The 22,086-nt window shown below is 36.8% G+C and overlaps 7 protein-coding genes across 9 annotated transcripts; 5 read left to right on the top strand and 2 right to left on the bottom strand.

Annotated features, from left to right (window-relative positions):
- The first annotated feature begins 2,235 nt into the window (after window positions 1-2,235).
- On the top strand, window positions 2,236-3,709 carry LOC106292956 (protein yippee-like At3g08990). Of its 3 annotated transcripts, none has more exons than XM_013728625.1 (6): window positions 2,236-2,272; window positions 2,624-2,739; window positions 2,968-3,011; window positions 3,125-3,233; window positions 3,309-3,364; window positions 3,469-3,709. In XM_013728625.1, the coding sequence occupies exons 2-6, from the start codon at window positions 2,644-2,646 to the stop codon at window positions 3,545-3,547; spliced, it is 384 nt and encodes a 127-aa protein (XP_013584079.1). In that variant the 5' UTR covers window positions 2,236-2,272; window positions 2,624-2,643; the 3' UTR covers window positions 3,548-3,709. The 3 variants fall into 3 exon arrangements, with proteins under 3 accessions (XP_013584079.1, XP_013584082.1, XP_013584081.1); XM_013728628.1 differs by having other exon boundaries at window positions 2,260-2,272; window positions 2,628-2,739; window positions 3,469-3,690; XM_013728627.1 differs by lacking the exon at window positions 2,236-2,272 and adding an exon at window positions 2,320-2,343 and having other exon boundaries at window positions 3,469-3,689.
- Window positions 3,710-4,366: 657 nt separating this feature from the next.
- Window positions 4,367-7,063, top strand: LOC106343754 (flocculation protein FLO11-like). Its single transcript, XM_013783052.1, has 5 exons — window positions 4,367-4,741; window positions 4,821-4,977; window positions 5,092-5,197; window positions 5,293-6,354; window positions 6,692-7,063. Exons 1-5 carry the CDS (start codon window positions 4,651-4,653, stop codon window positions 6,950-6,952), a joined length of 1,677 nt encoding a protein of 558 aa, XP_013638506.1. The 5' UTR covers window positions 4,367-4,650; the 3' UTR covers window positions 6,953-7,063.
- A 1,859-nt stretch (window positions 7,064-8,922) lies between these two features.
- Window positions 8,923-10,343, top strand: LOC106292917 (lactosylceramide 4-alpha-galactosyltransferase). Its single transcript, XM_013728582.1, has one exon. It carries the CDS (start codon window positions 9,054-9,056, stop codon window positions 10,272-10,274), a length of 1,221 nt encoding a protein of 406 aa, XP_013584036.1. The 5' UTR covers window positions 8,923-9,053; the 3' UTR covers window positions 10,275-10,343.
- Window positions 10,344-10,826: 483 nt separating this feature from the next.
- Window positions 10,827-12,776, top strand: LOC106343394 (BTB/POZ domain-containing protein At3g09030). Its single transcript, XM_013782587.1, has one exon. It carries the CDS (start codon window positions 10,978-10,980, stop codon window positions 12,361-12,363), a length of 1,386 nt encoding a protein of 461 aa, XP_013638041.1. The 5' UTR covers window positions 10,827-10,977; the 3' UTR covers window positions 12,364-12,776.
- Window positions 12,777-13,503: 727 nt separating this feature from the next.
- Window positions 13,504-14,173, bottom strand: LOC106294131 (josephin-like protein). Its single transcript, XM_013729733.1, has one exon. The coding sequence runs from the start codon at window positions 14,131-14,133 to the stop codon at window positions 13,732-13,734; it is 402 nt and encodes a 133-aa protein (XP_013585187.1). The 5' UTR covers window positions 14,134-14,173; the 3' UTR covers window positions 13,504-13,731.
- Window positions 14,174-15,983: 1,810 nt separating this feature from the next.
- Window positions 15,984-17,373, top strand: LOC106295517 (lectin-like). Its single transcript, XM_013731439.1, has one exon. It carries the CDS (start codon window positions 16,159-16,161, stop codon window positions 17,215-17,217), a length of 1,059 nt encoding a protein of 352 aa, XP_013586893.1. The 5' UTR covers window positions 15,984-16,158; the 3' UTR covers window positions 17,218-17,373.
- Window positions 17,374-17,462: 89 nt separating this feature from the next.
- On the bottom strand, window positions 17,463-20,199 carry LOC106295516 (mediator of RNA polymerase II transcription subunit 27). Its single transcript, XM_013731438.1, has 7 exons — window positions 19,819-20,199; window positions 19,567-19,732; window positions 18,363-18,816; window positions 18,209-18,268; window positions 18,069-18,137; window positions 17,922-17,965; window positions 17,463-17,853 (listed from the first exon to the last, which is right to left on the bottom strand). The coding sequence occupies exons 1-7, from the start codon at window positions 20,069-20,071 to the stop codon at window positions 17,709-17,711; spliced, it is 1,191 nt and encodes a 396-aa protein (XP_013586892.1). The 5' UTR covers window positions 20,072-20,199; the 3' UTR covers window positions 17,463-17,708.
- Window positions 20,200-22,086: the final 1,887 nt, after the last annotated feature.

Below are 22,086 nucleotides of genomic sequence, written 5' to 3'. Positions count from 1 at the left end.
AAAAAAAAAAAAAAAAAAAGCACCCCAAATGGGGTGCTATGGTTAATTATGCTCTAAAAGCTCCACTTTAAGAATCCAATCTACTCTCTTTTGCTTCTTTTTATTATTTTAATATTTTTTTTGTTTTAAAAACCCAAGTTAGAAGTTGCCGATGGACGTGCTCTCAGTCAACATTCATTCATTAGGTCTATTTTTTAAAAAGTCACACATGTTGTAATGCTTCTCTTTTAATATATAGGGGATCTTATCATTTAAATTTTGGGTTCAACAGAAATTTTTATTGGACTATCAATAATTAGAATTAAACAATAAATGATTCATTAGATTTATAGATAGTATAAATTAAATAGATATAATTTAATGTTGTAATATTATACCTCCATATATTAATTATTTAAATATTTATCAATGTTAACTTTTAAAATTATAATTTTTTTTTTAAAATAACAAAAATCATATTATCTAACAACGATTAATCTTTACTACCTTAAACCAGTGAAAAAAGTTTAAAACTATATAGTTTATTTTAAAAATTAAACAAAAACTAAATGTTAATTATTTACTCGATAATATAAATTTATAAAGGGAAAAGTTTAATTTTTAAAAAAAATTCTAAATTTGTGAAATGTTACAAAATCTTTGAATATGACAATAAAACAATATTTTACTAATCTTTATATATATAGTTACGATTTTAATAATGAAATAATAATCCAAAAATATATATTTGGAAGAATATACAAATACATGTGAAAGTTTGAAACAATCTATTCAATGAAAAAAATATACCGTAAACTTATTATGTTTTAAAAATCGATAGACACATCCCCTATATATTATTTGAGAAGCATTACAACTTCTTTTTGTAGCCACATGTCATCATTAGAATGATTCTTAGAATCATTAGAGAAATATGTTGGTCCATCTAATTATATAATAAGTTTTTTATTAAACTAACAATAAATTCATCATTAATGTACTTTATTATTTCCTTAAATAAAATTTACGGAATTTATGATCCATGGTTTAAAATTTTTGTTCTGACAAAATACAAATGATTACAAATATTATACAAGTAAAAAGTCTAATTTAATTGATTATTAAGATTAATATATATATCGTTTTAAATTAAACTATAAACCATATAAAATACAATATTTTTGTTTCAAAGTTTACTTTGGACAATTTTTTTGATAAAAATTTTGAGCGATCATTGACAACTTATTTTTTTTTTAAATTATAAATTACTAAAACTATTAATCCCGCATTGAAAATTTTGTTATCAGTAATTTAAATTTTTTTCTATAAAAGATACAAATGATCAAAAAAACTATATGAGTAGAAATCAACATTTAATAGACATTGATATTAAAAATATACTAAAATATATTATCTATGTTAGTATCATTTAAATTTAATTACATATCCTATCAAATATAAAAAAAAATATTTTTTGGATTAATAAAATTGATTTATATAACAAAAATCATATTATCTAACAATGATTAACCTTTACTACCTTAAACCAATGAAAACAAATTTAAAACTATATAGTTTATTTTAAAAATTAAACAAAAACAAATGTTTAATTATTTACTCGAGAATATAAATCTACGAAGCGAAAAATTTATTTTCTATAAACTTTCTAAATTTGTGAAATGTTACAATATTTTTGAATATGACAATAAAACAATATTTTACTAATCTTTATATATATAGTTACGATTTTAATAATAAATTAATAATCCAAAAATATATATATAGAAGAAGATACAAATACATGTGAAAGTTTGAAATAATTTATTCAATGAAAAAATATACTGTAAACTTATTATGTTTTCAAAATTGATAGACACATATATATTATAACATATACTAATTTAAAATTGAAAACAAAATATTTATATAAAAATAAATAAAAATAAAAACCCGGTTGCGCGGGTCGAGATCTAGTTCACGTTTTTTTATACTGGACGTGATACAAAAGGTCTTAGTTCTAGCTCACACTACTTTGATTATGGTTAGCTACGGTTATCTAGCACAATTTTGTTTATTGAACCGGTTAACTTGCCGGTTCAAAATTAATTAAATGAGTCATAACCCGTGGGGATAGAGAGATAAAGTAACAGGTGTCATTCATTAATTTTAATTTCCTTGGAGAGAAAGGGCCATGGGCCGTAGCCCTTGCTATTTAATCAAAAAAATAAAAAAAATATTATAAATGCATGAGAAAAAAATTCGAAACATTTCTCGCTGGGCGTTTCTCCTTCGGGTAAGATCAGTTTTTGGCTGTTCCAATTTCTTCTCTTCTTTTTCCTTTTGGTCCTCGATTTTCCTCTGGCAGTAAGATTTTTTCTCATCGTCTGGGGATGAAAATTCCTGGGAGATCAATTTCATTTTCCGTTTCTCTCTCTCCTACTTTTTTTTTTTTTTTGTCACTGGGCGTCTTGCGAAGTACGCAAGTTTCTAGTAGAACTTTTTGATCGGAAACTTTTTTATTTTATTTCTCGAGATTAACGCGCTTGATATTTGATTGTGTTCTACGCGTTTGTTGTAGTGTTGTTTCGTTTGGTTTTGTTCAATCGACGCTCCACGGAGAATTGAGATCTATTTGTGTGTTCAGACAGGTGGATTTGTTTGGAGATGGGAAGACTATTCGTGATCGACCTCCAAGGAGAAACTTACAGCTGCAAACATTGCCACACTCCTTTCGCACTTACCGATGATCTCATCTCCAAGGTTTGTTTACTCATTTCTTTTGAATGCTGTGCAATCCCAGAATTGATTCCATTGTTATGTTTTGTTCTAACTCTGTTTGAAACACACACACACACACACACACAAACCCTCTCATGCATTTTCGGAAACAACTTTGGAACAATTCTTGTTGATATTTGAGTGTTTCAATTTGAACAGACAGCTACCTGATTTTAAATGTTTCATGATCTGATTGTGTGTTGTTTGCAGTCGTTTCACTGCAAGCATGGAAGGGCTTATCTTTTCGAAAACGTGTGAGTTGCTACTACTTTGAAGTGGAATCTGATGATATCATACCATTGAATCCTGTTGACAAAGGCTCCTTTGTTCTATTAGCAACTCTCTTTTTATTTTTGGATGTCATTAGTGTCAATGTGACTGTTGGAGAGATGGAGCATCGCATCATGATGACTGGCTGGCACACTGTAGCTGACATCTTCTGCGTTTGCTGTGGCTCTCTCGTTGGATGGAAATACGTACAAAATACTCAGCACTACTCATTTATTCCAAACAACTCTCTTTGATGCTAGTTCTCATTTTTTGTCCCACAGGAGATTGCATACGAAAAGTCTCAGAAGTACAAAGAAGGAAAATTCATCATTGAAAGGTTTTTGATCTTTCAACATTTGACTTCTTAATATCTCTCAATACTCCAAACAAAAAGACCATCACAAAGCTTACGTTGGAAGTGGTGTAATCAATGGTGAGCAGGTTTAAAGTGCTTGGACCCGATGGAGGCGGATACGACATGAACGAGGACGAGCCCATGATTGGAAGTGACGAAGAATAAAACGGGCCTTCCCTTTTCTTTTTACAAGAGCCCTGTAGTGTTGTTGTTGGAGATATTTCGCAAGTGGTCAATGCAAAATACTCCACAATTTTTTTTCCGGGTAAGCATAAGTAACAAACCAAATATATTTATAAACTTAATAAATATAGCTATGTTTTATAATTTTAATGAGTATCAAAATCGTTTTAGAATTTGTTTTGAACGAACTAATCTCCAATTCTGACACTAACTTTAGGATATGGATTGCTTCTACTTACATGCCTCTCGTAACAAAATCTATAAATGAATTTCCTTGCGAAAATATAAGAATTTACTCTGGACTCCTTACTGAAAGCGACACATTAACTTAGTGATGACAACTGCGAGCTACATAACATGGATTTTATGTTGTTAAAATGGAAGGCTAATCGAACGATGAAGAGTTTTTTTTAAGCTATGTTTCCTAGTTTGTCGTGAAGATTCGCTGCCAGGCCTCCACACCTGGCTTTCAACGTCATACTCGTATCTAGTTCAGGATACAAAATGTATCGTACCATAATTATTTTTAACACCTGAAGAAGACAAGTAGCGTTTTCGTAATTAAATTCATGTTCATGGGCAAAGACTGCAACAACGTGTCCCGTGAGATCCTCTTGCGTTTTGAACCCGATGCTTCGTGTTCTGTTCAAACTTTTCAAAAAACCATACTCAATTAAATTAAATACAAATAGGAGAAAAAAACAAGAGAGATGGTACGAATAAGACCTGTCTGGTTTGAATTTGGAATTTTTAAATTATTACCAAATCTTAATAAATTAAAATAAAAAAACTACTCGAGACGAACATCTTCCCCACCTTCTTCTTCTTCAACTCAAAAACTTCTACTTTTCTCTCTAGATCAAATTTTTTTTTTGAAGTTTGTGGGTTCTGATCATATGTTCTTTAATGGTTTGCTATGATTCTCATTGGTGCTTCTTCTAGGCTTTTAGCTTTCTCGAGGGTCCCATTAGTGTGATCTCCTCAGATCTGATTGGTCCGATTCTATTCTTTTTATTTTGTTCTGGAGATTTTTTCTAGTTGTTGTGTAAGTTCGGAAACGAGACCAAGAAACCTTCAATCAAAAAATGTTGACACACGACAGAGATGAAGAACTCTCTATGTTCCTTGAGATGCGTCGACGCGACAAAGAACGTAGAGGAGAATCTCTTGTAACAGGTTATATTACCATTTGTATATATAGATATATGTCTCAGCAATGGTGTCTTAAACTTAAACTGTGTTTTGCCTCTGTTAGGATCTGATCATTTAAGTATCAGCGGAGCGTTGACGACTGCTGCTGCTGCGGCGCTCTCTGGTGTCTCCGAAACGGTGTCGTCTCAACGTTATCCTCTCCGGAGAACCGCCGCCGAGAACTTCTTGTACTCAGAGAATGAGAAATCCGATTACGATTGGTAATGTTTCCATTTTTATAAAACAAAAAAATAGATCGATCTTGTAATCATCGAATGTGTTGTCTTGTCTGATAAATCTTATCATTTTTGTTGTTGGTCTTGTCTCTTCTTCAGGCTGCTTACGCCGCCGGGCACGCCGCAGTTTGAGAAAGAGTCACATAGGAGCGTAATGGAACAGAGTGATGCTCCTAGTTCTCGTCCCACGGCTCTTAAATCTCGGGTACGAAACTTGTTTAGGCATAAGTGATTCATGTTTCTTTTATAATGTCTCTGGTCCAAGCATTGATTTAAACTCTTCTTGTTTTGGTTCTGCAGCTAGGGAACTACCGTGAAGATATCGTCTCAGGGAACAATAATAAGCCCCAAATGTCATCGTCCTCCTCTGTAGCTGGACTCAGAAGACCGTCTTCATCAGGTAGCTCAAGGTCGACGAGCAGACCTTCTACACCAACTAGAAGGTCTACAACCCCAACCACCTCCACAACAAGGCCTGTGACAACCACTAGAGCTTCAAACTCTAGATCGTCAACACCCACCTCACGTGCAACATTAACTGCTGCACGTGCTACTACCTCCGCAACGGCTCCACGCACCACAACATCTAGATCAGCTACTCCAACTCGGACTAAGACTCAGCCTTCTTCCGCACCTTCTAAGAAACCTTTATCAAGGTCGGCCACGCCAACCCGCAGGTCTCCAACCCCGACCGGTCCATCAATAGTTTCGAGTAAAGCTCCGTCTCGAGGGACTTCTCCAACTCCAACCCCAACCGGTCCATCAATAGTTTCGAGTAAAGCTCCCTCTCGAGGGACTTCTCCAACTCCAACTCCAACCCCGACCGGTCCATCAATGGTTTCTAGTAAAGCTCCGTCACGAGGGACTTCTCCCACTCCAATAGTGAATTCATCGAAGCCTTGGAAGCCGCGGGAGATGCCTGGTTTCTCTTTAGAAGCCCCACCGAATCTGAGGACATCTGTATCAGATAGACCAGTCTCAGCTACAAGAGGCAGACCTGGAGTAGCCTCAGCACCAGGCTCAAGATCAAGTTCCATAGAACGCGGCAACGGCCACACCAGTAATGGCGTCGGACACGCAAGAAGACAATCTTGCTCCCCGTCAAGAGGCCGGGCTCCTGTAGGGAACACCAACGGGAGCCTGCCAGGTGCACGTGGGCGAGGAAAGGCCAACAACGGCGATAGCCCAGTGGCTATGGGTAATAAAATGGTCGAGAGAGTGGTGAACATGAGGAAACTAGGTCCACCACGGCTAACAGAAAGCGGCGGTCGAGGAACCTCGAAATCTAGCTCTGCTTTTAACAGCCTTGGCTATGGGAGAAACCTCTCCAAGAGCTCCATCGATATGGCCTTGAGACATATGGTACGATCACTCTTTAGTCTTTACAATACTATCTCTTTTCATTTTAGTTGATGTTTAAGATTTTTGCACAATGATTAAAAAAAATACATTTTATCTTAGTTATAAAAATAGTATTAAATTAAACCAGTTCAACCAATAAAAAATAATGCAGTATTTCGTAATTTCACTTTACATTAAATTTTATCTAAAATACTAAGAACACATTTATCATGCAAAAATTTTTTAATTTAAATACCAAAAAAAATAAAAGAGGGAGTATTTGTTTTCTTCTTTTAGAGTAGCATTGGGCGTGTGTTTGTTAATAACAACGTTACCTGTCGGCTTTTTACGTGTGTAGGATATAAGACGAGGCATGACAGGGAATCTCCGGCCGCTTGTCACGAAAGTTCCGGCATCATCAATGTACAGCGTGCGAAGCCGGTCGAATAGTGTCACCAACTCTCCGATGGCTACGAGCAGCACTGTCAGCTCATCCGAACCGAACTTTGACAACATCAACATTTTGTGCTTAGATGGGAACGATGCCGAAAACGATGATCTTCTTAGCGAGAGAAGCTTTTCTTCTCCGCGAGACCAGTTCCCCAAGTTCACATCTTGATCTATAATTACAATATAAATCATATGTTTTTGTTTACTATACTTAAACAACGTGTTTGTAATCGATCATCCCTAAAGTCTATGAAACTCAGGTATCAAATGTGTTTTGTTCTTCATAAATGTCTCCTCACAATGCAAACAGAGATAGAGATAATCTAATAAATGACTAGCAAACTCGGTTTGCTCTTCTAAGTTTTCATAGGTGAAGTTGGGAGATAACATGTACAATTTCCGTCGATTGGAGTCATACCTTTTCAGCATGTTTATGAATAACAGGAGCAGGACGTCGTTTTTTAATGGTTTAGCTTAGTCTCCTACAAGAACCAGTCTAACCAGCAATCACAAAGCATGGTCTGAACATTGAAAAGAAGCGAGATGATTAAGATCACATTATCACATCTAAAAAATTTGATATACTGGCTCAAGGGGTCTACAATATCTAAAGAGTCTTGCTTCAGTAACCGGTGGCTTGTCAGTAATCTTGGTGTCTCTTGATGTTTCAGAAACAAAGTTGTCTGGTGGTGAAATCTCCGGTGCTTTGAGCAACTGCATTTCAATGTACTTTCAGATGCAAGAGGGCCGGTCCTGAGATTTTGGGGGTCTTAGGCGATATTTGTAAAGATTTCATTGAAAAAAAAAATTTAAAAAAATTTGGGAGCCTATGTTTATGTAATTTTTTTTCAAAAAATTTGGAAGCCTATGTTTATGTAATTTTTTTCAAAAAATTTGGAGGTCCTAGGCGAATGTTTCATCCGGCTTTGTCCAGGACCGACATACAAGGAAAACTTATTCAAAAGAAGCATCATTTAGTCTCCTCTCAGATATGAATCAACAAAAATGGAAAAGATAGATGCTTCAAGTTGTCAAAGAACTTGATATCATCAGAAGAGAGTAACTTAAAACAGTTGAAGAACAACTCTCTATCTATGTGTGGTGCTTATATAGTAGGAAAGTTAACTAACAATAGTTTAAAATGAATCACCAAAGATGCCATTCAGTTTAGTTGTCTCATTACCTGACATGCAGTATATTCCTATGTCGCAAAGGACAACTGTGTTCAAAATAATAATTGGCATAATTTTGCAACATTCCCTCGACTTTGAATAATTGAAACTTATTAAAATAATACATCAACTATCGACAATAATACTGTACGTCAAAAATGAAGAAGATTAAGTATTTGGAAAAAAGATTTTATGCACCTTAACTATGCTTTCGATTGTCAATGTCAACAGATGCTTCCATGACTTGACATGTTGTGTGGATGAAAATGTAGGTGATACTTATTCAAACCTTTCTTTTTCTAGGTTTAATTTTCAATTTAATTTACTTTATTATAATGGATTTTGATTAGACAAAATATTTTTTTTTAAGAAACCCAACGACTTGATCTGTTAGGAAAGTGCCTCACACATCTAATATCTAAAACTCACTTTTAGCCTTTAAGGTGCCTTCTTAGTCATGAGTAACGAAATTGTTAATTCAAGATAGCTAGTGTTTTTATTTATCAGTCAAAAGACTCAAAACCAAACTCAAACCGAGTTATTCTGACCATTGTTTGTTGTGGAAATAATCAAAGGGATGATGGAAGAAAAGTCGTCAAAAGATATGTGTCTTTTTTTAAATATTAGCAAAAATAAAGTGTTGGAGAATCATGATCGCTTATCTAAGGTTATGGTCCCCCATTAATTTAGTTACATAACGAAAGTAATAATTAATTAATACTTCTTCCATTTCGAATTAGATGTGTTTTAGAGCCAAATTTTTATTTCAAAATTAGAGTCGTTTTATGATTTAAATGCAAAATTTATTAATTTTTTATTTTAATTTATTTTTCTATTGGTTGAAATCTGGTTAGATGTATTGGTAATGATGTTTTTATTTAGTAAATAAATAAACTTAAATGTTTTATTATTCGGTGCGTTGAAGTCTAGAACTACGCATTGATATATATCGTAGTCTAACGTAGACTTCATCGTTCTCTGGCGGCTTAACAACTTTTCAAAAGACAACAGCTTCAACACCAAGCACCAAAGCTTCTCACAGACAAATTATAAGACAGCAAACAAAACACGTTCTTCACAAACTGGTTTCCTCCAAAAATGGATAGTGAAATAGCTAGAAAAGTCACGGCGATGATTGATCACCGGCGGTTAAACCGCTCCGGATCATCACTATTCACAGCCTTTGCTGCCTCAGTAATAGCTCTGATAGTTTTCACGGTCGTCATCGTCTCTAACTTATCGGTGAGAGATATCTCGGAGGTGGTGAAGATAGAGATCAAGACCGTTGTTCCTTACTTACCTCTGAGATCAGAGAGAGAGCTAAGCGCTGGCAAGAACAACTACACGATCAAGCAGATTACCACAGTTAAAGAGAATAACAATCTCGAGATTCTCGAGACTTTTGGAGGCAAAGGCGTGTCGGAGAAGTTTCAGCAAAGAGCAACAGAGTTTTTGAGAGATGATTGTGAAGTCAGTTTCATGATGACGTGGATCTCCCCTGTTGATAAGTTCGGTAAGAGAGATGTTTTGTCTGTGGAAAGCGTGTTTAAATCACATCCTCGTGGTTGTTTAATCATTTTATCATCGACGATGGATTCTCCACAAGGGTTTAGAGTCTTGAAACCGTTTCTTGATCGCGGTTACAGAGTTACTGCGGTAACTCCTGATTTACCTTTCTTGCTCAAGGACACAGCGGGAGAGTCGTGGCTTGAGGAGATTAAGACAGGGAAGAGAGATCCCGGGAAGATCTCTTTAGCTCAGAACCTCTCAAACCTCATGAGACTCGCGTACTTGTTCAAGTTCGGGGGCGTTTATTTGGACACCGACATGATAGTGCTGAAAAGTTTTAAGCCTCTGAGGAACGTGATCGGTGCGCAGACTCTCGAACCGGTTTCGAGAAACTGGACGAGGCTGAACAACGCGGTTTTGGTCTTCGACAAGAACCATCCTCTCTTGAGGAAATGTATCGAAGAGTTTGCGTTGACTTTCAACGGGAACGTTTGGGGTCATAACGGACCGTATCTTGTTTCTAGAGTTGCACGAGCTGTTGAAGGAACGGTTGGTTATAACTTCACTGTCATGACGCCTCCTGCGTTTTATTCGGTTAATTGGATTGAGATTGGGAAGCTCTTCAAGGTTCCGAGAACCGAGAAGGATAGGAAGAGAGTGGAAGTCAAGGTTCTTGAGATGCAGAGGAGAAGCTACGGGTTGCATTTGTGGAATAAGTTTAGTAGTAAATTTGAAATTGAGAAAGGTAGTGCCATGGATAAAATCGTTTCGGATCATTGTGTGATCTGTGAGAAAGTCTCTGTATCATAATACTTTGTAAGTTTATTACCATTGTAGAATAGCTTTTAGACTGTAATTAACAATGAAAACCTTATTGATCATTTTTCCGATTGAAATAAACTTCGACCAACTCTAATTAATCATTCTCCAGGTCTACACCATACAAAATGTATTTTTCTCAACCGAATTTCAATTGAAGAATTGAGGTTGACGTTACAATCGTGGAATTATTATTTTCAGTGTTCAAAAAGGAATAGTCACTGACGATGACTTAAGGCATATCGTTAGGCGCTAAGCTAGCAACTGACTACTGTATAAAAATTTAGATTATCAGCTGGACAGATGTTTAGATTCTATAAATAATATGATATATTATAATAGTTTACAAATAATAAATTTTTATTTTATAAAATTTTATGATATAGTATTAGTTATTATAATTGAAATTTTATATTTATAAAATATTATATTTTTAGATAGTTAAAACCGTAACAACCAAATTTTTTGGAGGGTTTATTATATAGACGCGCTAAGAGACTCGCTAAAGGCTAAAACGTTTTTTCAGAATACTTGCACATCTTATTCAACGTTTGGCGTTTTGCGTTTGGAATGAAATAACAATTGGGCCAGGCCCATATATAGTCAGCGTCATCAGTTACAATTACATTTCTTCCCTCAGCCCAATTGACATAACCGGCTCGAGCTGAATCGTAGATCAGACCGGAAAGTGATAATGGTTTCCGACGGAAGCGAGCGCCTGAAGCTCAACGTCGGCGGCGAAATCTTCGAAACCACGGCATCCACCATTCAATCAACCTGCCCAGACTCTCTCCTTGCTGCTCTCTCAACACCAACCTCTCACGGATCGAACCCCGTCTTCATCGATCGCGACCCGGAGCTTTTCTCCGTCATCCTCAACCTCCTCCGAACCGGACGTCTCCCAGCTAACTCCTCCTCCGTCTTCTCCAAGCAAGAGCTACTCGATGAAGCTCTTTATTACGGCGTCGAGTCACTCCTCCGGTCGGCGATGCTGCCTCCGCCGCTGCTTGGTTTCGACGCTTCTCTAGCTTCCACCATCACGCCGGCGACCGACGGAGTTCCGTCAGCTTTCACCGCAACCGCCGGAGACGCTTCTTTATGGATCGCGCACGGCGGACAGATCTCCGTCTACGATTGGAGCCTCTCCCACGCCGTAACCGTCCGCACGCATCTCAGTGACGTCACGTCGATCTGCCGCGTGTGGGACGAGGCGGCGGCGATCGGATCCGGATCCGCGTCGGGGCTTCACTTCTACGATCTCTCGAGCGGACGTTACGTCGGATCCACGCACTGGACTGATCCGGAAGATCCGAGGATCCACAAGGCGCGAGTCGCCGCCGTCGCGGATTCTCCCGGCGGAGTGTTCGCATCGTTTGATTGCTTGCATAGAGAGAACAGCGTTCTCCAGATCGATAAATCCACTCTCCAAGTCGCCGCCGTCATCGGCCAGCAATCCGGAAGCTCAGCTAAAACCGCCGTACCGGAGAAGCTCCGGTGGATCCCTGATAACGGTCTTTTAGTCGGATCCGCCGTTCACCGAGGAGTGTTCGGATGCTCCGGGTACATCCGGATCTGGGACCCGAGATCCAGGGCCATTGTGTGGGAGACAAGCGAGCCAGGCTCGGGACGAAGCAGCAGGTTCGGAGACGCGTTAGCTGACGTGGACGTGGACGTTGAAGAGTCAACTCTCTTCAAGGTGTGTTCTAAGTCAGGTGATCTCGGAATGGCAGACCTTCGTAAATTAGGCGAAGATCCGTGGGTATACGTGTCAGATGATAATCCTGGCGCGTGGAGTGCAGACGACGGAGAGAGAAGCGGCGGTTACAGCGTCGTGCATTGTTATAGAAAGCAAGTGTTGGCCGCGAGAGGTGGGGCGTTGGAGGTGTGGTCGAGTGTTGAGGGGAAGACGAGTGGTGGTCTGATTCGTAGAAGGAACTTTGTAGACAAGGAAGAAGACTCGAAGAGAAGGATGGTTTCTAAAGTTGAAGCAGGAGGTGATAGGTTGTTTGTTTCTCGGGAATATATGGAAGGTGTTGAGGTCTGGGAGAGTTCTAACTCCTCGAGTATGATAGAAATGTGATCAAGCGGCTCTGTAGTGTCATATTCTCTTACCTTTTCAGGAAAATGTTTTGTTTCTTGGGAGAACAGTTGAACATACTGTAATGAAGAACAGGAAGATTCAAACTTCGCTGTTGTCACATTCACCAGGATTCACAGAGTTTTTCTCATTGTAAGGTTATGGTTGTAGTTGATAACTGATAAGAAACTAGGTTAGGTTCTAGTTGAGTGGGAAAATCAAGTTCGAAAACAATAAAGTGAAATGCAGGCTCTGCTGTGGATAAAAGTCTACTCATAGTCATAGAAGCCCTTTGTGGTGGATTTGATAGAAAGAAAAGAAAACATCTTCATCAATTCATTGTATTTAATTGATCTATATCTCCATGATTATTACGTTAGACTTCAAAAGTCAATATTATGTTAGCATAATGAATTTATGATCATATGCATATCTTTGTCTTGAAAGCAAAGCTTCTGTTGTAGAGAGGTACTACGTAGAGCTAAAGTTCAACTACTCTTTTTGTCTTTCTCAACCTACTCAACCTAATGCTCTCTTTACTCATGAAATGTTTTACCTTTTTGAACAAGACAGAGAATCTTCCTTTATGTCTTTGCTTTCTTGTCAGTGTAATAAAACCTTTTGTTGCAACTTCGGTAGTGGATTCCAGTTTCACACAAGGTCGTCTTGAGCGGAGAGCAACACACATTTTATTTTATTTTTAAATGTAAGCTTTTCTTTGGATTCTTTGGATACAATTGTATTGATAGGTTTTGTTCATGGTAGGTCAGGTTTTATGGACCTACAATTTCTGAAACGCTTAAGATTTGTTATGATGAAAATAATTTGTGTTTTCCTTTTTGTTGAATAAATCCTTCTTTTAAGAAATTTATTGGACTTTTCCTCTTGTTTTTTTCTTAACAAGGATTATTATTAGTGGGGTAAAAAAAACAAGAAAACCAAGTGGGGATTTCCATGAGCTTTCTTGTCTTTGGTTCTTTGATGTGGGCTCCTCTTTTTAATTTTAAACCTGGTTTCTCTCTTATGCTACACAATGGAAGTTTTTTTTTATTGAAAAAACACAATGGAAGTTCTAACATTAAACAACTTAGTGTTTATACCAAAGAACACACATACGAATTGTGTAATTTTCTATTTCCCCAGCAAACTTGATCCATGATTTGCAATGGATTTTTTCCTTGTTTTTTTGGTTAAAAGGTTTCAAAATGAGTGTTGAAAAGAGGTCAATAACCTCGTAATTTTTTGTGAACTGAAAAGTAGTTTAAAATACTCCTACACAATGCTCAATTCACAATTCTCAACTCTTTTAACATTTCACCAGAAGAAAAGGAGAGTAGGAGTTCCATTTGATCCGAATCCTAACCGGTCAAATCAAGAAGACCACGTCGAGACAGAGTTTGATCTGGACAGTGAAAAAGAAGAGTTCAAGAACTCAATGCAGTCTTCAATAGCTTCTGCTCTGTGAGACTCCGACTCAGCTAGAGACTTGGACCTCTTCATATAAATAGACGATGAAGAAGAAGATGAAGACAGCAACAATGATGACGTATTGTCGGTCGTACTCTTCCCGGAGGACATAGAACGCAGCGTTTTGGCGACTCTAGCTCGTATACGTCGGATGAGCTTCCTTCCAGTAGGCGAGGCCTTGAGACCGAAACTGAGAAATCCAATGAGGACCACCTTTCTCTGGTCGTGATGTTTTTGGAATATAGGTTCCTCAGTGGCTTCTTGGTTAGGACTAAAGCTTACTCTTTTGCATGCTCCTCGTGACATATTTTTTTTGTCTGAAATTATGTTGATGAGAGAGAGACCAAGATAGTTCGTAAAGAGAAGCAAACGGGAAAGACTATTTATGTGGAGGTGTGTTTTGACTTTTGACTAATGTCAGAAAATACATTGGGGTTAAAATGTAAAAAAAAAATAGAAACAGAGGGGTAAATATGTTATTAATCTATTTAAAATCTTGAGAAATTAGACCAATATACCTAGAAAAATCCATAATTAGGTAAATATCTTAAACACTATTGATATTTCTAAACCTCAATTTTGTCTCTGCCCTTGCCCTTCCCCATGTCTTTCTGCCCCTGCCCTTCCAGCTCCTGCCCATACTTCTTTCTTCTCCTTTTTATATCTCCCTAAATTTTTTTGCCAAATAATAATCTTTTTCTCTTTTTCATCTTCTCTAATCCATTATTACACCCACTTTTTACAAATAAACTTTTCTCTTTATGTATACACGGTTGTGGATCCAATAAAATGATCTCTTCGATGAGTTCATCTAGAAATGGTAGGAGATAGATCCTAACACAAACCCAACATTGATTGAATCAAATCTCTCACCATGAACCGAGGAGATTGAATTTCTGCAGAACTTGATGTTTGGAAATCTTATATCTTTATCACCTCATGAATTCGTCTACCACAATCTCTTCGTCGATTCACTCGGTCTCAACCACCACTGTACGTATTGGATAGATCTCGTCGATTCAGATGCTGGTGTATGTATGGGCTGTACAGTCAGAAAGATAGGGTCTCTCCGACATCGATAAAAAGAACACGAAGCTAACACTTCAGTAGCGAGTATCATGAGCATGTAAATCTTTGCTTAGCTGTTACAATACATGTTAAAGATTTTTTAAATGGTTTATAAGATTTTAATAAATAGCTGACATTGGCTTATACATAGTTTGTTAAATGGTACGAAATTGGTTACCAGTTTAACAAGTCATATAACATTGTACGTCACAACTTAGCAGTTACATTTTATACAATATGTTGTCATTAACATGTACATGTTTGGTTAACTGTTATAAAACATGTTATCGCTTTTTAAATTGGTTGGCAAGATGTTAAAAATAACTATTGTTACATGATATATATTTTCTTAAATGGTAAAAAATAGATTATCGTGTTAACTTAATCATTATCTATTCCAACTAATATATTCTTAACGGTTAACAATTATTGTATATAAATCAATAAATTATTGTATTGTTACTAATACTTTACTGTGTTTCTTTTCTCTTTATGTATTGTGTTTTCTCTCTCTTCTGAAATAGTTGCACACTGTTGAGTCCGTAAAATCCTAGAACTAATCGTAATTTTTTTGGAAGGTTTGGAGATTTAAGAAGATGAGGAGGTTATTGTATGATTGGCGTTGGAAACAGAGTAGATCATGATTTGGAGATTTAAGAAGAAAATTGATTGATTTGAAATGAAGCTTTAATCTTAACAAAGGTTTAGATAATTGGGAGAGAAAGAGATAGATGAAAGAGGTATGAGTTCGGGAAAGAAAGAGAAACAAGATGAAATTTTAGGGCATGAGTAAAATGGGAAAGGAGGGCACAAATATCTACAATGAACATGAGTTTTTCATGGTTTCGGATAGTTATTTAATTTTCTACCGATTTGGGTATATTCAACCAATTGTCTCTAAAATCTTTATTGAAAAGACATTTTTTTAAATGGTAATAAAAAATCAGCTTATCAAAAAAAAAAAAAAAATCAACTTATGGAATGGAACATTACTGTTTACAACACTAATGAGATTCTAAACAAAAGAGAATGTAATTAGAAATGACATTAAATGCATAAACAACAACATTAGTCAGCAAACACTACAAGATAGAGACAGAGGGAAAGTGAGCGTTTCTTTAGAGCAAAGTACCTTTTCGTCTTAAAAAGTGGAATACTTTCTCGAATCCTGAAGATTCCATATAGTAGAAGAAGAAGAAGAGCTTCTCACTTTACCCATTTTAATCAGAGAGACTCAGGCTTTTTTTTCATTTAGTTCAAGCTATGGCGATGCTCAAAGCCTTATCCTTTTTGTTCGTTTTGTTGTTGTGCTTCGAGATTCATGGAACCATGGCTACAAGTTACTCGTTTTCGTTTGATGGGTTCGCAAAGTCTCCGAGTCTTGAAAAGAACGTTGCTTTATTTGGAGATTCGAAGCTGTTCAGTGACGGTTCTTCGATTCAGCTGACTGAATCCGTGAGTGGAAGCGTGGGAAGAGTCGTTTACGCGAAACCCATCAAGCTTTTCCAAGGTAAAGAGAGTAGGAACTCGTTATCTTTCTCGAGTTACTTCTCCTTCTCGATGCCGGATGAGGTTGGTGACGTCATGGCTTTTGTAATGGTTCCAACTAGTTTGGATCTTGGCCTCTTCGGTAAGAAAGATAACAGTTCCTCTGCGTTAGAGTTTCTGTTTCAGTACGCAAAGAAGGAGACAGTTGCTGCTTTTGAGTTTGAGATTTCCAATAGAGGAAACCGTGCGAGAATCTTGATAGGTAAACCTGAGTCTTCCGAAATTAGAAACCTTTCCTTTGAGGGTGACTTGTTGATGGACGATGGAGGGAGGTTGAACTGTATGATCGAGTATGAAGCACTTATTAAGAGGATGATGGTTAGATTCAGAAAACCAGGTTCGGTTAAGTTGTTAGATCCATTCTTCTCTTTCTCAGTAGACTTGGGGGAGCTATGGAATGGTGGTGAGTTCGTTGTGGGTTTAAGCTCTGTAAACGGGAACTCTTCCAATGCACATTTCCTCCATTCATGGAGGTTTGAGATAAGGCAGCCAACGCCGGTGTGGACGCATTCACTGCCGCTTGAACCGAATCAAGCGATAGAGGCTGACGTTTCCACGGAGGAGGGAGAGGGTGTTGAGAGAAACGAGTGCATATGGAGAATGCTTGGTGTTTTGGTGTTTGGTGCAGTGTGTGGAGCGTTAGGGGTAATGCTGGCTTTGTATCTATGGACAATATGCGGTCTGAGGCGGTCAATGGCGGTGGTGGTACCAGAGGAATGCCATGTGAAAGGGTTGAGTGTTGGGGTGAGTGGTATTGAAGAAGGCAAGAAGTAGTGAAGGACTTTGGTTTGGTTTTGGAAGCTTGTCTTATGCTGTAGTGTAAATGTATTGTCTTTCTTCTACTCCATTTGTCTCTAATGACTTCTGTGTGGACTTAAATCAGTTTAATTTGTAAAATCACTATGAAAAGAAGGCATAATCTTTTATTGATCGTCCGAATCAAACACTTCTCTTAGTACAACAATCATGAACACCTTCTTCTTGTTCTTACTTTGGTGTTAGTTAACATAGAAATTATGAACTGAGCAAGAGAGTCTTTGTTCCTTCATCTCGTAACACAGATCAAATGTCTAGAAAACACACAGCATTCACATGTGTCATTAGTTGCCACTTGATTCTATGTTGCTTATACTGATGTAATGTGAATTTAAACTCAACATGGGACACAAACAAAAGAGGAGAGAAAGCAGGCAATATAGATCCATACAAGTGTTCTTCCAAGTTAGTTCTCTTTCTCTAGCCTTTTGATTGATCCTCCCCTAATACTAAGAACCATCTGAAGAGCACCCGGCGTGGTATGCTTCACAAACGCTGAGGTTGGCCGCAAGAGGCAATTCTTGATAAGCGCGGTGTAGAGGAGGTAGGATCAAAGAAGACTTTTTATCCATTGCTAATAGCTTTCCACACTTACTGTATCATAAAAGATGTGAAAAGCTTAGTCCACGAACCAAAGAGTACTAAGAGACTGGTTTATTTACCTGCATGGTTTACTATAAAGTGATTCAAAACTGCATATCCATAGCTGCATTACAAGAAAAAAAGTGTAAATTAACTTCCATGGATCAAAAATAAATAAATGGTTACATGTTATCCAGAGACTGATGAGTCCTTGTTAAATGCTTTACCAGGAGAGAGTACAGAGCTGTTCCAGTACCAAATCCAAGGAAGTATTGCAAGGCAGTAGCAGCATGTTCCTGCAAGAAAATCTAATTAATGCAAGTTCCCAATTTATCAAATTAACACCAGTTGCAGTCTCTGTTGTTACCGTGATGTGTTTGTAAACATGATGAACCGAGAAGCCTCTCGCATGTAAGTAGCTTCCTCCCTATAAGGAAAGAATGAAGCAAAAACATGAGTACATACATAAACAAACAACTTCATTTGAAAATCAGTGTTAGTTTGGAGTTGTGGAAGTTTACCTCATCTAAAGAGAAGAAAGCAACCGCATCTGGATCAACAGAACCAGCTGGATTCAACGAGACTACAGCTCTCAACACGGAAGGAAACGACAATTCAATTACAGCAACCTTGTCCACAACTTCATCGTGTAACCCTGATCTCATCTTACTAGAACTCTGGAAAATAGGTTTTGATTCTTCTGATGGATCATCATCACTTCCTGACCCAGGTAAAGAACTAGCTCTTTTGACCCAGCTCAACCGTCCGTAAGTAGACACCTTCACATTCGGAACCAGCTTCTCTAAACGAGATTGTATATCTGGCAATGTCTTGTACTCAACAGGCTCCTCTCCTCCATGCTCTAATAGTGAATGAGAGGCACGGTGTTTTTTAGATCCTGGTTTCGTCTTGAGTCCATCGTCAATGTGAGGGAAGAACCGCCTTTTTTGATCCGTGAAGGCCTTGAGAGCTAACCTACAGTCATCATTAAGAGTCATATTATGACTCAAAGATATAAGAATCTCATTGAGTTTCTTCCCATTAAAAATTTGAAGAAAAATGAAAAAACATATAAATAAGAGAGAGAACAAGATGAGTCTCTTGTTTGAGAGACTCTAAAACAATGTGTCAAGTTGTGCATAGTTCAATTTTCTTTTTTCTTTCAAAAACAAAAATTAATTCAGAATTCAATTTTATTAGTATTTTATAATTGAGATACTCATACAGACACTTAACCAACCAATGCTGATGCTCTAACAAACCACAAGGAAAACAACATTCACAGTAGAAATAGTAAATGGAGGAGAATGCATGACGTTTAGTAAGATATGCTTATAGCTGATACAACTCCAAATCGCATATATGATTCAATAAGCTTTAATAGTCCCTCAATAAATTTAAAACCACAACCCTCCAGGAGAAACTAAAAGCCAAATAGAAATTCAAATCTAGTTTGTAGACTCGAAACTAAACTCTTAGCTATGCTCAAACAATTAGCAACTATGTGATACCAACACCACATGTGATGCAGAGAGAATATTTAGGAATATTCTTAACGAATCAAGACAGATATTCTTAGACTAAATAAGATTATTTGCATCTATCCAGCTTCCGTTACATCAACATGCAATGAAACATAAACCACAATACTCTAAGAGGAACTAACAGCCAAATGTATCTTCAAACCTAATAAAACCCTTAAGTGATTAGCTAACAATGTGACACCTGGTTCTATCAACAGCAGAGGCACCAGCTTGGCCAGCAAGCTGTCTCTTCCAAGCATAAGCAACAACAGCACCATCAGGACAAACCAGAGGCATGTGAAGACCCCACGAGTTACTTCTCGACCTGAGAGACTCAGTGAGAACCCCAGACTCTTCCAACTTCTTCCCTGAGATCCAAATCAACACCAACACTTTCAAATCCCTAATCTACTGATTATACTAATGGAAAGAATCGATTTTTGTAAAGTAGTACCGATTGAACGGAGATCTTGGAGGTGCTGACGCATGGAGGCGTCTTCTTTGAGGAAGAGCTGGAGAGGCGCGTCGTTGTGGCGAGGGTTCGAGGCGACGAACATGGCTTCGAGGATACGGTCGGCGCCGAGGCGGATGTCGGCGATTACCCTAGCGGCTTGGTTGAGACGTTCCATGGCTTGAGCCACCTGCTTCGGCGGCGCGTCTGGTTCCGACTGGTGGCTCGCCGCTAGGGATTGTTGTAGCGACTGCATAAGCTTGTGACTGATGGATCAAACTAGCTCTCTCTCTCTCTCTAGATTTCAATTTGATTCGGACACGGACCTCTGATCTCTCCCCGACAACAACTCAATTCAATTTTAGTACGTTTAAATCCGCGTTTAATATTTTTATAAGGTGAAAACGCCAAACGCATTTTTTAGCTTTCTTCTCGCTCAGCCAAGCCCAATTGTTTCTTTTTGTGTGTCTGTGGGGATAAATTGTAAGAAAATTAAAGTTTAAGGGTTACAAACTACATTTTAAGTCTGATAAAACGTTAATATCAAGAAACCTATGCTATATTTGTTAGAATTAAGTAACATAGGAATTCTAAAATTATTTATTATTACAAACAATGTGATTGTTTGACAAAGTATAAGCCCATTGGAACAGAACACCATAATTTCCGACCATACCGCCAAATCTTAATTTGCTACTAAGTTATCAATGGCTTGACATACCCTCCTCCTTCAGCTTACTCATTATACAACTTGGATCAAAAGTAACAAATTCTGTTTCTCAGCTGTAATCCAGTTTTTTTGGTGACTTTTGTTGTAGCGACTGCATAAGCTGAGATCGAAGGATCAAACTCTATCTCTCACTATTTTGATTTCAATTTGATTCATTAACTGAGCTATGATCTCTTCCCGACAGCAACTCAATTCGATTTTAGATTTTTATAAGGAAGAAACGCCAAACGTGTTCATGTTTCTTAGCTTTAGCTTTTCAGTTGCTCTTTGCACTTGCTTCTTCTAGTCAGGGAAGTGCAAGGACAATTGTTATTTTTTTGTTAAATTTGTAATATCATTAGAAAATGAAAGTTTAGGTGTTGCAAAATGTGATTGCAAGTTTGATAAAATTGTTAATATCCAGAAACAAATGTTATATTTGTTAGAATTACTTTGGAATTTCGTCATTTAAGTTAAAAGTATAGAAAACTTATGGGAATAAGAAATAGAAATACAATTATAATAAGGTGAAGAGTTCGACAAATCAAGTCTAAACTACGAGCGTCTGGTGCAAATTTCTTTGCAATATGAAGTAAGCATGATACATGTTAGAGACATGATGTCAATATACCAAAAGACAACTAAGGTTTGGATGGAGATGGAAGAGAAGATGCACAGTTCAACTCGAATATAATATGAAGTGCATATGTCTTTCCTAGCATTTGAGGTGGTATTCACTCTTGAGGTGGGCAAATTTGGATGTTATAGCAAATGGTTTAAGATTTTCAAAATTTTATGTTTAAGTACTTTTCTTGTGGAATTAAAAAAAATAAAAAGAAATACAATAATAATAGTTTAGAAGATGGATTTTACCTTTTCCTCTATACATAAACTTTCTCAAGAGATTTATACATTTGCAAGATCTAACTAAATTGAAAATGTTGAGAAAACTTCTAGTTTTGGACTCTTTACTTTTTAGTCTTGACAAAAATTGCTCTTGAACTTTGTTCTTTTGTTAGTTTATTTAGTTCTTCGTAACAAACAAATAAATAATTGTTATTTATTAGTACATGAATATGCAATATTTGAAAGTATTTTGGAAATGAAATTTTTTCTATAAATGTTAAGTTTAGATAATCAAAATTACATTGCATCTCTAGTAAAGTATTTTAGTTTTGTTGTTCAATTATTTTCTTACATTTTTCCTCTTTATCTATTCAATTCATCAATTACACAGTCACAAATTGAATCATTTTGTAACTACTGGAATCATATATTTTAAAAGATAACAAAACACAAACATCTAGTTAAAAATTCTTTTAAAATCGTGTTAACATTTACATACATAATTGCTGATAGCTATATTCGTTTCTATATTGTTGGAGATACATACATTTCGTTATATGTACAACATTTGCATATGTTCTAGTTCTAGTTTATCATTTTTTTTGTTCCACTAAGATGATTATGATATGTTGAACATAAAATCTCATAAGTATTTTACTATATATATTTTTAAATAGATTTTTATTTATTTTTATATATTTTCTGTTTTTAAAAGG

The sequence above is a fragment of the Brassica oleracea genome, chromosome C5 (assembly GCF_000695525.1).
Source record: "Brassica oleracea var. oleracea cultivar TO1000 chromosome C5, BOL, whole genome shotgun sequence".
Classification (NCBI taxonomy): Eukaryota; Viridiplantae; Streptophyta; class Magnoliopsida; order Brassicales; family Brassicaceae; genus Brassica; species Brassica oleracea.
Note: the sequence above shows the minus strand (reverse complement) of the source record. Positions and strands in the feature narration are given on the sequence as shown.

Coding starts and splice junctions, on each gene's coding strand:
- LOC106295516 (XM_013731438.1), bottom strand. CDS start 20,071: ATGCAGTCGCTACAACAATCCCTAGCGGCGAGCCACCAGTCGGAACCA. Junction 18,138..18,208: donor ATGTTTACAAACACATCACG/GTAACAACAGAG, acceptor ATTTTCTTGCAG/GAACATGCTGCTACTGCCTT. Junction 17,966..18,068: donor CAGCTCTGTACTCTCTCCTG/GTAAAGCATTTA, acceptor CTTGTAATGCAG/CTATGGATATGCAGTTTTGA.
- LOC106343754 (XM_013783052.1), top strand. CDS start 4,651: ATGTTGACACACGACAGAGATGAAGAACTCTCTATGTTCCTTGAGATG. Junction 4,742..4,820: donor AGGAGAATCTCTTGTAACAG/GTTATATTACCA, acceptor TGCCTCTGTTAG/GATCTGATCATTTAAGTATC. Junction 6,355..6,691: donor ATATGGCCTTGAGACATATG/GTACGATCACTC, acceptor TTACGTGTGTAG/GATATAAGACGAGGCATGAC.
- LOC106343394 (XM_013782587.1), top strand. CDS start 10,978: ATGGTTTCCGACGGAAGCGAGCGCCTGAAGCTCAACGTCGGCGGCGAA.
- LOC106292917 (XM_013728582.1), top strand. CDS start 9,054: ATGGATAGTGAAATAGCTAGAAAAGTCACGGCGATGATTGATCACCGG.
- LOC106294131 (XM_013729733.1), bottom strand. CDS start 14,133: ATGTCACGAGGAGCATGCAAAAGAGTAAGCTTTAGTCCTAACCAAGAA.
- LOC106292956 (XM_013728625.1), top strand. CDS start 2,644: ATGGGAAGACTATTCGTGATCGACCTCCAAGGAGAAACTTACAGCTGC. Junction 3,234..3,308: donor CTCTCGTTGGATGGAAATAC/GTACAAAATACT, acceptor TTTGTCCCACAG/GAGATTGCATACGAAAAGTC. Junction 3,365..3,468: donor GGAAAATTCATCATTGAAAG/GTTTTTGATCTT, acceptor AATGGTGAGCAG/GTTTAAAGTGCTTGGACCCG.
- LOC106295517 (XM_013731439.1), top strand. CDS start 16,159: ATGGCGATGCTCAAAGCCTTATCCTTTTTGTTCGTTTTGTTGTTGTGC.